The sequence below is a fragment of the Ixodes scapularis genome, unplaced genomic scaffold (assembly GCF_016920785.2).
Source record: "Ixodes scapularis isolate PalLabHiFi unplaced genomic scaffold, ASM1692078v2 PGA_scaffold5__190_contigs__length_132052651, whole genome shotgun sequence".
NCBI lineage: Eukaryota > Metazoa > Arthropoda > Arachnida > Ixodida > Ixodidae > Ixodes > Ixodes scapularis.
In genome coordinates this window covers 11,311,396-11,323,663 of record NW_024609880.1, presented here as the reverse complement: position 1 = coordinate 11,323,663, position 12,268 = coordinate 11,311,396, and the positions used below count along the sequence as shown (strand labels likewise).

The 12,268-nt window shown below is 39.4% G+C and overlaps 1 protein-coding gene across 1 annotated transcript in view; it reads left to right on the top strand.

Annotated features, from left to right (window-relative positions):
* Positions 1–12,268, top strand: part of LOC8026123 (clavesin-2) — a 108,763-nt gene that overhangs the window by 52,331 nt on the left and 44,164 nt on the right. Inside the window, exon 2 of the mRNA XM_029980487.3 lies at positions 8,485–8,760. Coding sequence (XP_029836347.3) covers positions 8,493–8,760 — 268 coding nt within the window. The 5' untranslated portion in view covers positions 8,485–8,492. The remainder of the gene's footprint in view (positions 1–8,484; positions 8,761–12,268) is intronic.

Sequence of the window (12,268 nt, the reverse complement as noted above, 5' to 3'; positions counted from 1 at the left end):
ACGTTTGTTGGAAATATGTTGCACGTCAGCGTACGTCCGGGCAGTTAGCGGCATCCAAAGCCTTGGTAAGTGCATCCGCGCTGTGTGAGATCAACCACCAGCATGGTGCGGGACCCTGTCCTTCCCTCGGGTGACGTCACGAGAAATGCATGCATCGGTTCGCGTGCAACGATAAACGTTACTATAGCTGTTGACAGCTTAAAAGTTCAGAGGAAACTCCTCCCACCTTTTTCCACTTTAGCGGAGTGAACGCTGGAGTGAAGGTTGCCTCCTGTCCAGCGTTCGCTCTGCTAAAGTCGAAAGGTATGGGAGGAGCTTCCCCGAATTCTTAACATGTCACCGACTATAGATGAGCTCAGTTGTGGAACTCCCGCGAAAAAGGTACCCCCTCCCACCTCCCCCCCCCCCCCCCTTTTTCAGTACGTCTTCCATCGTTTGAAGCGCCATCTAGATTTTCGTTTTCAAACTCTCTTGCATACAGCATACAGGGTACGATGAAACGCCATCTAGACGCTGTGCTTCAAGAAACATATGTATTCCATAGAATGCACTAGACTTATCATAGCAGCACGGTGGCGCGTCGAGCGACGGGAGAAGGGCTGTTTGTGTGCGTGTGTGGGGGGCGGGAGAATGGGCTACTATTCGTGGAAGCAGCGTCAATGGAGAGTTCCGTGACTGAACTCTTCTAGTAGCGTTGGTTATGATTGGCCTAGTGGCGTCGTGACATCATGTGGGGAGCTACGCCTTGTCATTCAAGAGTAAGCTGAGCCAACTCCGACTAGGACAACCAAATTCCGTGCCCTAGCAATTTCAACATAATCACAGTAAGGTCGATGCCAGGGATAAACTCGGCACTAGAGGCTCTGAACACGTCAAACACAAAGTTGGAGCCGATAGTTCGTGGAGCGCGCTGAGTGGACGTCGGCGGAAATAGCGCGAATGCATCGTCGCGATAAGCCAATCGATGCGCTCCTCCTACTTCGGCCCCAACCTTGTGTCTGACAAATTTAGAGGCCTACCTAGAACTGCGTCAGAAAAGGATTCGCGTGGGCCTCACGTTCAATCACTGTATCGAAGGACGTACGGCGCCAAACTTCGGCCTAATTGTTGACGCTATTTGAGTGTGATGATGTTACGCGGAAGTGCGGGAGACTGTTCAGAGGTTGTGGTCATTCTATAGCTGGTGTTGTCCGAGCGCGCGCCCACGGTCGCCTACAACCGCAGGCTGCCTTGAGTTCCATTAGTCCGTCTGCTTGCGCTCCCCCCATTCGCCTCCTGCACGTCGTGCCGAGTAAAGGTGAGGGGCTGCGGCTCGCAGGGGCTGGGCTTCAATATCCGCCGCGCCGCTTAGTAAATTTAGCTAGTTAAAATGAACAATGATAATTATATTTCAGCGCAATTAAGTACGCCTTGTGCGTAAGCTTTTTTTTTTTGTGCTTACACATTGTACACTGTAGTCTATGTGTGCTTTATGATGCCATGGCCCGTGTGTAATATTTTGTGCGTTACACTTGAGCGTAACGCTCTTCGCGTGAAATGCACTCGTTACACACACTGCGTTAAAATTGTTAGAATGGCAAACGTTAAGGGACAATAATTATGGCAGCATTTCCTGGACGGACGTCATGACTCTAGTACATCGAGTGCACTACCTGGAATCCGGTAGTAATTCGAAGGAAGGAAGTGCACTACGCGATGTCGAAGCCCTTTCTCGGGCCGCACACGCGCCGCATCCGCGAATAGGCGTGAGCCCCTCGTTGACCTGATCAGCGGCTTTGTCTAGCTTCGCTCACGCGTCTAGGCGTACGCCTGTCTTTGTTGCACGTTAACTATTCCGGAGTGCTGTACTACCACTAATTCACGGGGTGCCCTCTCGGTGACTTCCCGGTTTGTTCAGTGAGGAGACTAAATCCGCCGTACACCGGAGCACCAGTCGTTATTGACTCGCTGTTTGTTTCAAGAAGAGTCTGTTTTTCTGCAATGTTCGGCGATAGACATTGCGCTGCCTTCCCCGTAGTAAGTTAATTTCCGCATGTCATCGCGTGGGTGCGTGACAGGAATTAAAACGTTTTTTTCGAGGTTCGATAACCAGGAATTGAATGGTGCATGTATTCACTTATTATGAGCACACTCAAACACACCATTATGTTCACTACTATCGTGAGCCCAAACTGGGTGCATTCGGTAATATTCTAAAAAAAAAAAAATAACCCTGGCCACACAATTTTATGTACAAGAAGCTTTATGCAAAGCTTCACAAGTTATGCACTCCATCAATAAATTATAAATCAGAAAAAGTTCACCTATAATTCCAAGCAGCAGTAATAATCAAATGCAAACAAGGCAGTCAATAAAAAAATCATGTTTTAAACGCAATTTCTAAATTTGTGTTTAAGAGTTCGTAAGTGGCAGCGGAACTGTTTAGAAATCGCTCAGCATTTGCTTTTCCGAGTGCGTGACGTGATATGCTGAAAGCTTCGCGTCTTCTGAACGCTGATAGGCACATCACCACTTGGTTTATGAGCTCTTTTCGATTGAAATAATCATTGAGTATGTATACGTTGTGTTATTCAGGAAAAAAGAAACTGACGAAGAAAGCCGTATGTTTCAATTTGAGTGCCACAGCAATGTTTTTGTTTACCGTTTTAAGCCATTTATAGTAGCACCAAGTGCTTTAGGACACTGTTCAATATTTATAGTACAAAAAATATTTAACACGAAAGGCATATAATCAAACCTCACTCCACTCTTAATGCATTGGTTTCTAGAAAATGTACTTGGGATCGTATCATATTTTAATGCATATCTCCAGTTTTAAGTGTATGCAAAAGCCGACTCTCACTTTTACCTACAGTTGTGATCAATCGGAACGTCATGTTATAAAGCAGAGAATAAAAGCGCTAAAACGATGGAAGGTAAGAACGACGAGCACTACAAAAGCATTACGCTAAAAGCATTGTTGTTTTTTTTAAACACAGTTAACGTGGGTTTTGGAGATCCAAACCCTAACAAAAAAAACGATAAAAAAGTGGCATTGATCCAGAAATTTATTTGTGACATTTACCTCCCATAATCTACCTCCCACATATCTACCTATTTTTGTTGAAGCTTTTCAGTTGATGTGCTGCCTAAATTGAATTAGAAAGTACTCTTTCAAGGTTCTTTTGGAGATCAGATTTTTTTTTTACATATCCTCTTGATCATTCGCACTCCGCGAAAGAGAGCTCATCACATATTGAGTTACCCTCCCAGCAAAGAAGGACGATTTCTTTCCAACCGAATAATATTGTACCTCAGACGTAATGATTAACTCGACGTTCCCATTCACAGTTCATTTCAAATGGCTGATTCCATGTAAACAAATTTTGAGTTATTGTGCTTAAGGGCGAACTTTTCAGTTCTTTGTCAGCAGCGTACCTTAACAGCTATAATATGTTCTATTTTCTGCGTCAAAACGAAGAAACTAATTATGTAACATTTAAATTAGAGTGCGAAAGTTGATTCACGGTAAGCCTCTTTTACTTCAAAGATCAACAGAATTCTCGCGATACCAACAGCAGGGGCTCCACCAGCCATAATGAGACGAAGATATCAGTTTCTACTAGGCATAAGCGACAGCGAACATAATTCCAATTGCCGTACATAAACAAAACACAAAGGTCTCAAATAACCTAAAGGCGCGCTTTACGTTTTGAATATAAATAGGCTCCTTTGTTTTCGGGTTTTGTATTTTTTGAAAAATTGGGAGATGAAAATCGGACGCTTTGTTTCAAGCTGATAGTCGGGAAAAAAATCAGGTTGGTAAAACATTTATTCTGGAATCAAGGTTTTTATTTACCATATTTAGAAATTTATAAGTATAATTAACAGTATGAAAACAAGGATCCGTTTTAATATAATATTTATTTTTGACATTTTCACAATCAAGTCATTAAGATACACAAGATTGAATTGTAACCTGGGATTAGAGCTCATTTAGGCTTTTCGATTTTTCATGATCCTTGTTGCTTACATCATTTTCTGCATGAGCAGAATCTCGGTTTTCATCCCAGTCCCATCTGACTTTTGGACATATCTGAATTGGAAAAACAATATCTCAACATCACCGCTTACGGGCACTTTTTCAATGCACAATATCAATTCAGTTCGACATAAACAAAGTATCTCCTGTATCTTTCGAAACAAAATTTTAAAAGTAATTTCTCATATATATAAATATATGTATATATATATATATATATATATATATAAAAGCTAAATTTTGGGGATTGATTTATGTCACTGCAGTTCACTGAAGCTAAAAGAATCTAGGTTCGTTCCCGAGGCCTGAAGCTAGCGCACGTGTTCCGACCGGCCCTTTGGTTCCTAGAAGATATTTTCGAAGGAGATCAAATTGGAAAATGGTAAAATGCAATTTTATAAATTGTGAAAAAATTAGGTTTAGCTCAAATTTCAAGAAACCTGTTCGGGGTGTAAATACCATGAAATATCAGGTTTTACTCGGAAACGAAGGCACCTAGATATAAGGCGATATTACTTCTCCCAGTATCTCTCATTTGTAGTCAGTTGAATAACATCTTGAGGGCCTTGTGGCGTATGTATTCATTTATTTATTGTACCCTCAGGGCCAAAGGCACTACAGAGGGAAGTGGTAAAATATAAAACAATAAAAAACACATTAACAAACATTAAACATTTGGAAACATGTGTTTACTAACACTTCAGCAAAAAAGCACTATCAAAAACTGATGCCAATGATGAAGGTAAATGCTTCCAGTCGTTTGACACTTTTAGGATGAAAGATGCGTAAAATATGTTATAGCGACAAAATGGGACGCCAACCTTGTAAAAATGATCGAGGCGAGAAGAAGAAAAAAATTGTGGGGTTATTAGCTGATCTTTTAGTACGGGTTGGTGATTAATATTTTGTGAAAAAGGCAGACGCTAGAGATGCTGCGGTGATATTCGAAACCATGTAGGAGTAAAGACTTTCTCATTGAAGTAACACTAGCGGTACGATGATAATTTGCCAGAATGAAACGCACTGATCTATTTTGTACAGCCTCAAATGATTCAGTAAGGTCATTTGTTCCAGGACTCCAGATGGAGGCCCTATATGAGCTTTGATCTGACTAATGTTTTATATAGAAGTGGTTTCATAGATGAAGGTATTAGATATGTTATTTTTAAAATAACTGAGCATCTGGTTAGCACTGTTAATTATGTGAGAAGCATGAAGGTTCCAGGAAGGATCGCAGCTTAGGATTACACCGAGGTTCTTGTAAGATTTTACAAGTTCTAATGCAGCGTTGTAAGGCTATAAGTGGCAATAAATACAGACTTTCGGGTCACTCGCATTAGTTTGCATTTGTTAATGTTTAGTTCCATAGACCAGAGTTTACACCATTGACAAATAGAATCCTGATAATGCAGCAGCTGTTGGGATAGATATTATATGTTATTTAGACAATATTTGGTAAATGACACAGCTGTCAGCAAACAATCTGATCTTGGAGGAAACAATACTTGATAAGTCATTAATAACGAATGGAGAGAGTAGAGGACCTAGGTGGAACCTTTGGGTACTCTGGAGGAAACAGGTGTGAAAGTGGAGACGTACGAATTTGGAACGATTAGTCAAAAAAAAGCTTTTATTCAACTAAACACGCTACGATTAATGTTAATCTTATTTAGCGTATGTAAAAGGAGCTTACGTGATACCTTATAAAGAGCTTTTGCGACCTTTAAAAATGCAGTCCATTTGGAGTTATTTTATCAAAAAGCTGCATGAAAATCCTTAGTAGTGGAGAGGAGCTGCGTTTCGCATGAAAATGTTTTATAGACCCACGTTGAGCAGAAGAAAGAAAAAGGTTAGATTTCAGAAACCCAAAAGGTTGTGAATAGATGATATGTTCTAAAATTCTACAAGGAATGCTGGTTAGTGAGATGGGTCTGTAGTTGAGAGGAAAGTCCTCCACCAGCTTTACAATTTTCCAGTCGCCAGGAAGAGAAGACGTATAAACGTCTGTTAAAATATACGTGCAGAAATGAAAAAGGAGCATTGGTTTGTTCGTAATATTTCATTTAAAGTTAATTTCATCGACACCAGTTTCAGAAGTCAACTTAAGACAGCTTATGATTTTTTTTTTAAATGCCGTCTAATAACGATATGGTTCATCAATGGAATACCGTTAACCAGATAAGGCGGCTCTGTAGTGTTGAAGGAGTTTGAGAACTATTTTATGAATACTTCATTAATAACGGAAGCACACAGTGAGCTGTCCATCTGACTTTCATTATCTGTTAGAAGTGAAATAAGAGGTGGCTTGTCGTGGCAAGATACCATAGTCCAAAATGGTCGCGGTTGCATTCTAACATTATAAATAGTTTAGTTGAAGATTTTTTTTTTTCATTTTCTGCTGTTTTTCGCAGTCTTTGGCAGCAGAAGAGTATTTCTGCCAGCGAAATCACATAACGTTCCCCTGGCGGCTCTAGATAGGCGTTTCTTTTTATTAGATAATCTTAAGTGCCCTGTTGAACCACGGGGACTGAAAATCTGGAATTATTATCTTCGAAGGAATGCATATTTTTGTAAGTAATATGATTTTATCTCTAAAAAGTGTTCAATTGATCTCGACGGATCAGTCCCAGACATTTTCGAAATATGGATCGAGGAGAGCACCCAATTCAGTATTAATCGCTTCAAAGTTGGCCCTGGGCATAGTTGCGACGAACTTTTTCCGATTATTAGAAGAGGTCAAAGGAACGCTCAGTGAGAATTACAGTAAGGAGTGATCACTGAAAACAGGAAGGTGAGTGAGGGAACCAATCAGATCAGGAGCAGTAGTTAAAATAAGATCTAAAATGTTTAATGTAGTAGAGTTGATTCTGGTCGGTGAAACAACTAACTGTGATAAATGAAATTCGGCAAGCACACGCAAAAGGTTTGTGCTTTCTGCTGAGGATGGATCAGGAAAGGGGGACTCGAGCGCCACACTATATTAAAGTAGTCGAAATGACCCATTAACAGAAGTGGTGTATTAGGAAAACAAATTAAAATGGTATTCAGTACGTCACACAGTTTATCAGCAAAGACAACATTGCTTGAAGGTGGACGATGACAGCATCCCAGGATTAGTCAAAGATGCTGAATGGTTGATACACGCAGAAATGGCTTCAAGAGGACAACTGATATTTACAAAGAAAGACGGGATACTCTCTAATGGCGATAAGCACGCCACCGCTACTGCGTTGTTTCCTGTCCTGCCGACACGTTTTGGAGTTCCTTTTTTTTATTTTTTGCCAAGGAACAATTCGGCGTCTTTAAATTTTGCCGAGATCCAAGTTTCTATTGTTCCTAATGGCCGGTAACATCGTACCAGTGTCACGAGATGTAGAGTCTGTCAAGTTACAACTCTAGCGAGCACAACATAAACACTTCTTGCTTTATCTCCCCATTGTTTCAGTGCCGTTAAACAAAATGCCACCCTTAAGTGCCCGGTAGCACTGCCATCAAGCGGACGTCCTTAGAGCAGTTTGAAAGCCTCGCCATTTTACGAACGTTGCTTGCCGACAGTGGCGTTCGTGGTTTATTAATTATCAGTTTTCAATGACGCAATATGTTTTCCTCAAAAGTGTTCCTTATTAGTTGCTTACATTGGAAAGGCCTAGGGCTGTTCGTGTGTCGCCTTCTCTCTGTTTTATTCTTTCTGCTAGAAGTTACCAGCAAATTTTTTTTTTTTTATTGTGACAACGAGCAAAACAATTTTCAACGGCTGTTGTTCTCACTAGAGCCATTCAATAAGGTATATGCTTTAAAGTAACTCCTCTTTAGCCATCTTGGTACTTTAAATAATTGTTTACACTTGTTTGAAACTTTATCTGAAATCGCAGTAACGGCTTTCTGTCCGTCAGAAAAATTAGAACACTCCGCGACAAAGCAAGACGGTATCTCCGGAACTTCATGACGTCGATCCTTTTTTTTTTTTATTTATAAATACTACCAGCTTCCATTGAAAACTTTAGCAGGGTGGTTACAAGGTAAAATACAAGTTACATAGTTCGTAGTGCATGATTGAAAAAAGTGAGGGAGGAGGATGGGGCTACTCAGTGGAGACACAGGAGGATACTAATACAATGCTATACACAATTCCCCAGGAAGTCGCTTTTTTTTTTTTTAATTTGACTATTGTCGGTAGCGTTCGCTTTACACTAAGCACAAAAATGGCGGCGTCCACGAGAAAATCTGGGAATTGAGTGCCGATACTCCAAGCGTAGCTTGTTAGTGGCTCTAGTGTTCCCTACAATGATGTTGGGGCAGATAAAAACAAAAAGAATCAAAATAATAATAAATGCACTCAACAGTATATTACTCTGAATCTATGACTGCCACTGCGTCGTCTTTTCGTGCGCTTTTACATTCAGAAAGCACGAACCCATTCGTTTAATGAATCGCTCTTACGCTGTTTCCTGCTTGCTCTCCAGGCCTCGCCATGAGTGACACCAGCGACATGAACTCGGACGAGCAGTGCAAGTCGAGCGGTAAGAAGAGCAACAAGGACAAGAAGACCCAGAAGAAGGCTGAGAAGCAGCAACTGAAGGAACAGCAGCAACGGAACTCAGTCGCCGAGGACCTGGCCGACCCCATCAAGGAGTTCATGCAGCCCGAGGAAGAAGAAAACGAGGAGTTGCGCAACAAGGCCATCCAGGCTTTCCGGGAGTGGGTGCTGCAGCAGCCTCACTTCGTCAACCCCAGGACTGGTGAGGAATCGTCGGCGGGACAGGGTGCTGTTCTTAGGTTACAAGTTTAATCCCAAGGCACTTCTAACTTAGATATGTGTATTATATATATATCTGTATTTCCATTTCATGTACGTGTATGAACCAGAGCCAGCCAAATTAATTGCAAGTGGCGCCAACATGCGTCCTGCGCTATTTATAGGGGCGATATGAGATGTCATATTTTATGGCAGACCAACCTGCCATTGTCTATAAACGTCCATATGACTCTCTTCATCTCATTTCAGGCTCGGTTATAGGTTCAGAAATATTATTTTTGACCAAAAAATCTATACTCATTGGGCGTATTCTTGAAATGAAATAGAGCGCGAACGGCAAGCTTAGTGGATCTTTGTTATTGATCATTGAAGCGTCCGAGGCGAAAAGTGACGTTTCTCCGACTTGTTGGATATTGGATGTTGGACCGCTAGCTATTTTGTCACTTCTCAAAATACTGCTCAGGATTCTTTTTGTGACATTCTCGAAAAAGCTTTCGTTATGCCTAATAAATTCAAAAAAATCGTATATCTTGAAAAATATATGGAAAAAAATATCCAACTGTTTACCTTCCGTGATGATTGTTCGCAAAGTTTGGCAAGTTATTACGTGTGACCTATTTAAGAAAATTTATTGGCTTTGGCATCACCAGTAAGCTCAAACCTAGTTGTCTTTTTTATTGAAGACAACTTTAATAATATATGTACAAAATACAATCCGTTAAATACAATTGAATGAACGACTGTTTCAAAAATCAAGCGGACTCAGAATCAATTTTCTTGAAAGCCCAATTTTTATTCAACTTATTTTTTTTATTAGTAGCAATGTATCACTCTGGTTTATTAGAAAATATAAGCATAATATAGAGTGTTTTGTTAGTGCAACCGTAATTAAAGCTTGAATCTTTCTCAGACGCGTTGTAAAATGACAAGCCTTGTTGCGTAGATAAATAACTTTTACTCAGCATTACACGCAATTTCAGTTCTTTTTTTTTGTAAGCTTACATGCTGAATAAAATATTAATATGAGGTAATTCATACATCTACGCCACAATGTTGGCCATGATAGAAACTATGCGAGAATGCAGTCACAACGAACAACTGACAAGATTCAAGCTTTAATTGCGGTCATAAAACAAAATGCTATTTATATTAGCTGACAATCTTGCTACCATAAAGACACAAATCAAATTTTAAAAAAAACTGTCAAATCGCTCCAAAGTGTTTTGGAATTCATTAGCATTTGTTTGTTCAAATATGTGTAACATATCTTATTTTAAACATATATTTAGTCTGTATTCAATAGATATAACTAAGTTCGAGCTTTCCGTTGATGCCAAAGTCATTGACATTTCTTAAATAGCTGATACATCAAAGATTTCGAAATGTTGCCAAAATCTTCAAAAAAGTTCAATATTATATTCAGGATATATTTTAAAAATAGCATTTATTAATCCATTAAACGTAATAAATATATATATTTAGTGTCACACAAGAGTCCTAGTGCAGTATTTTGTGAACTAACAAAATAGCGAATGGTCAGACATGCGATTCCTGGCAGGTGGCAGAAAACACGTGAGAATCCTTTTGTTGACGTTTGGCAACTTTTGCAAGTTTTTAGGCGTGTCCTATTTAATATAGTTTAATGACTTTGACAGCACAGCGAAACTCCAGCTTAGCTATTTTTTAATATAAGTTCAATATGATATATTTAAAATAAAATGTTACATACAGTAAAGTTTATAAAATTAAAAAAAAATCGAGGGCTATTTTCTAAAACAAAATATATTGTATGTGCTTCGTGGTTTATTGGTAGCAAGGTATAATTGTGGTTTATCTGCAAACATAAACAAAAATATTGTATTTTGTCTGTATGACCCAATTAAAGCTTGAATCTTGTCAGTTAATTGTTCCCTGTGACTGCGTCCTCGCATAGGTGCTATCCTGGCCAAGATCGTAGCGTGGTATAGTTAATTACCTAGTTAATACATTAATTCACACGTAACCTTAAAAATAAGTGAAATTGTTATTCGAAGTAAGACGTTATTTTACTCTGCAACAAAGCTTGCCGACTTCAAAGCACATTTGAAAAGGTTCAAGCTTCAATTGCCCTTATATAAACAAAACACTATATAATATATTTACATTTTCTAATAATCATAAAAGCAAGGTATAAAAATTATACCTTGTTAATATAAGAAATAATGTAAATAAAAAATAATGTTTTTGAGAATATCGATTTCGAACTTGCTAGATCTTCGAAACGTTCATTCATTCAAATGTATGTAACAAGTTGTATTTTGTACATATAATATTGAACTTAAATTCATAGAAAAGAGCTAGGTTTTAGTTTTATGGTGATGTCAAGGTCGTTAAAATATCTCAAATAGGTCACCGAAAGAACTTGCTAAACTTCACTCAAAAATTGTGAAAAAACACAATTCGACGTTTTCTTCTTTCTTTTTTTTTATTTTCAAATACTATACGATATTTTAGGTCCTTAAGCCTAGTGAAATCTACTTTGAGAGTTTCACATAAAAGTATTTGTGCCTTATGTTGAGAAATGAAAAAGCTAAGAGTGCTCACACATGGCGATCCCCGATTCGTGAGATCAACGTCAGCTTTCGCCTCGGTCACTTCAATGGTCAAGACCGCCAACCGGTGCGTGAATTGGGATGAAAACACCCATATATAAAACAAATTTGAACTTTCAGAATGAAATTACAGCGTGCTGCTAAAGTTTAGAAAGACCTTCAGTATAATGGGCGAGATCGTGAATTATATTTATAAAATACTAGAAATTATTTACTCTAAAATGAAAATTATGTCATGAACACTGACACACTCTAAAAAAATTCCGTACTTGAAAAGTTTTTACGCCCCAAGAACTCCTTCAGCTCGTGAAGAACGGTTTCGCGACAAGCACTATCGCACCATGGCGCACTAGAAAGGCCACTGGACGATGACGATCTCCTTCGCATCAAAAAGGAGCTTAAAAGAACCCCTTATAGTTTCTTTTTTACAAAGAACCCTTTTAGGAGGTGCGCAAAAGAACTTTTAATGGTGCAAAATATGGACAAGCCAAAGAACCCCTAAGAATAATTTTACGACCAGGTTTTTTTTGGTTTTTTTAATAAAAAGGCAGAGCGTTTTTTTTTTTCTTCAAATACTCAAACTCCAGCACACGATCATTGCCTTCCGTTGTGCTTTAGCTGCGCCTGCACGCTCGCAGCTCACGGGACGCCGAAGCATTATCCAAGGTAAGAAGCTCGCGGCGGAAGTGGGGCACCCGAACGACCTCTCCCTAGTTCTCACCCTGTCAGTAACTATAGTTTCTTTAAGAAACTATAGTCACACGTCGTTTATTGTTGGTAGGGCGACGAGAATGTCGCATTACTCAGCCTTTCAGCCAATGTCGCATTACTCAGACTATGGCACATTACTCAGCCATTCAAGAACCCGGCCTCCATTATTCGTTTATTTTTTGCCCTAGT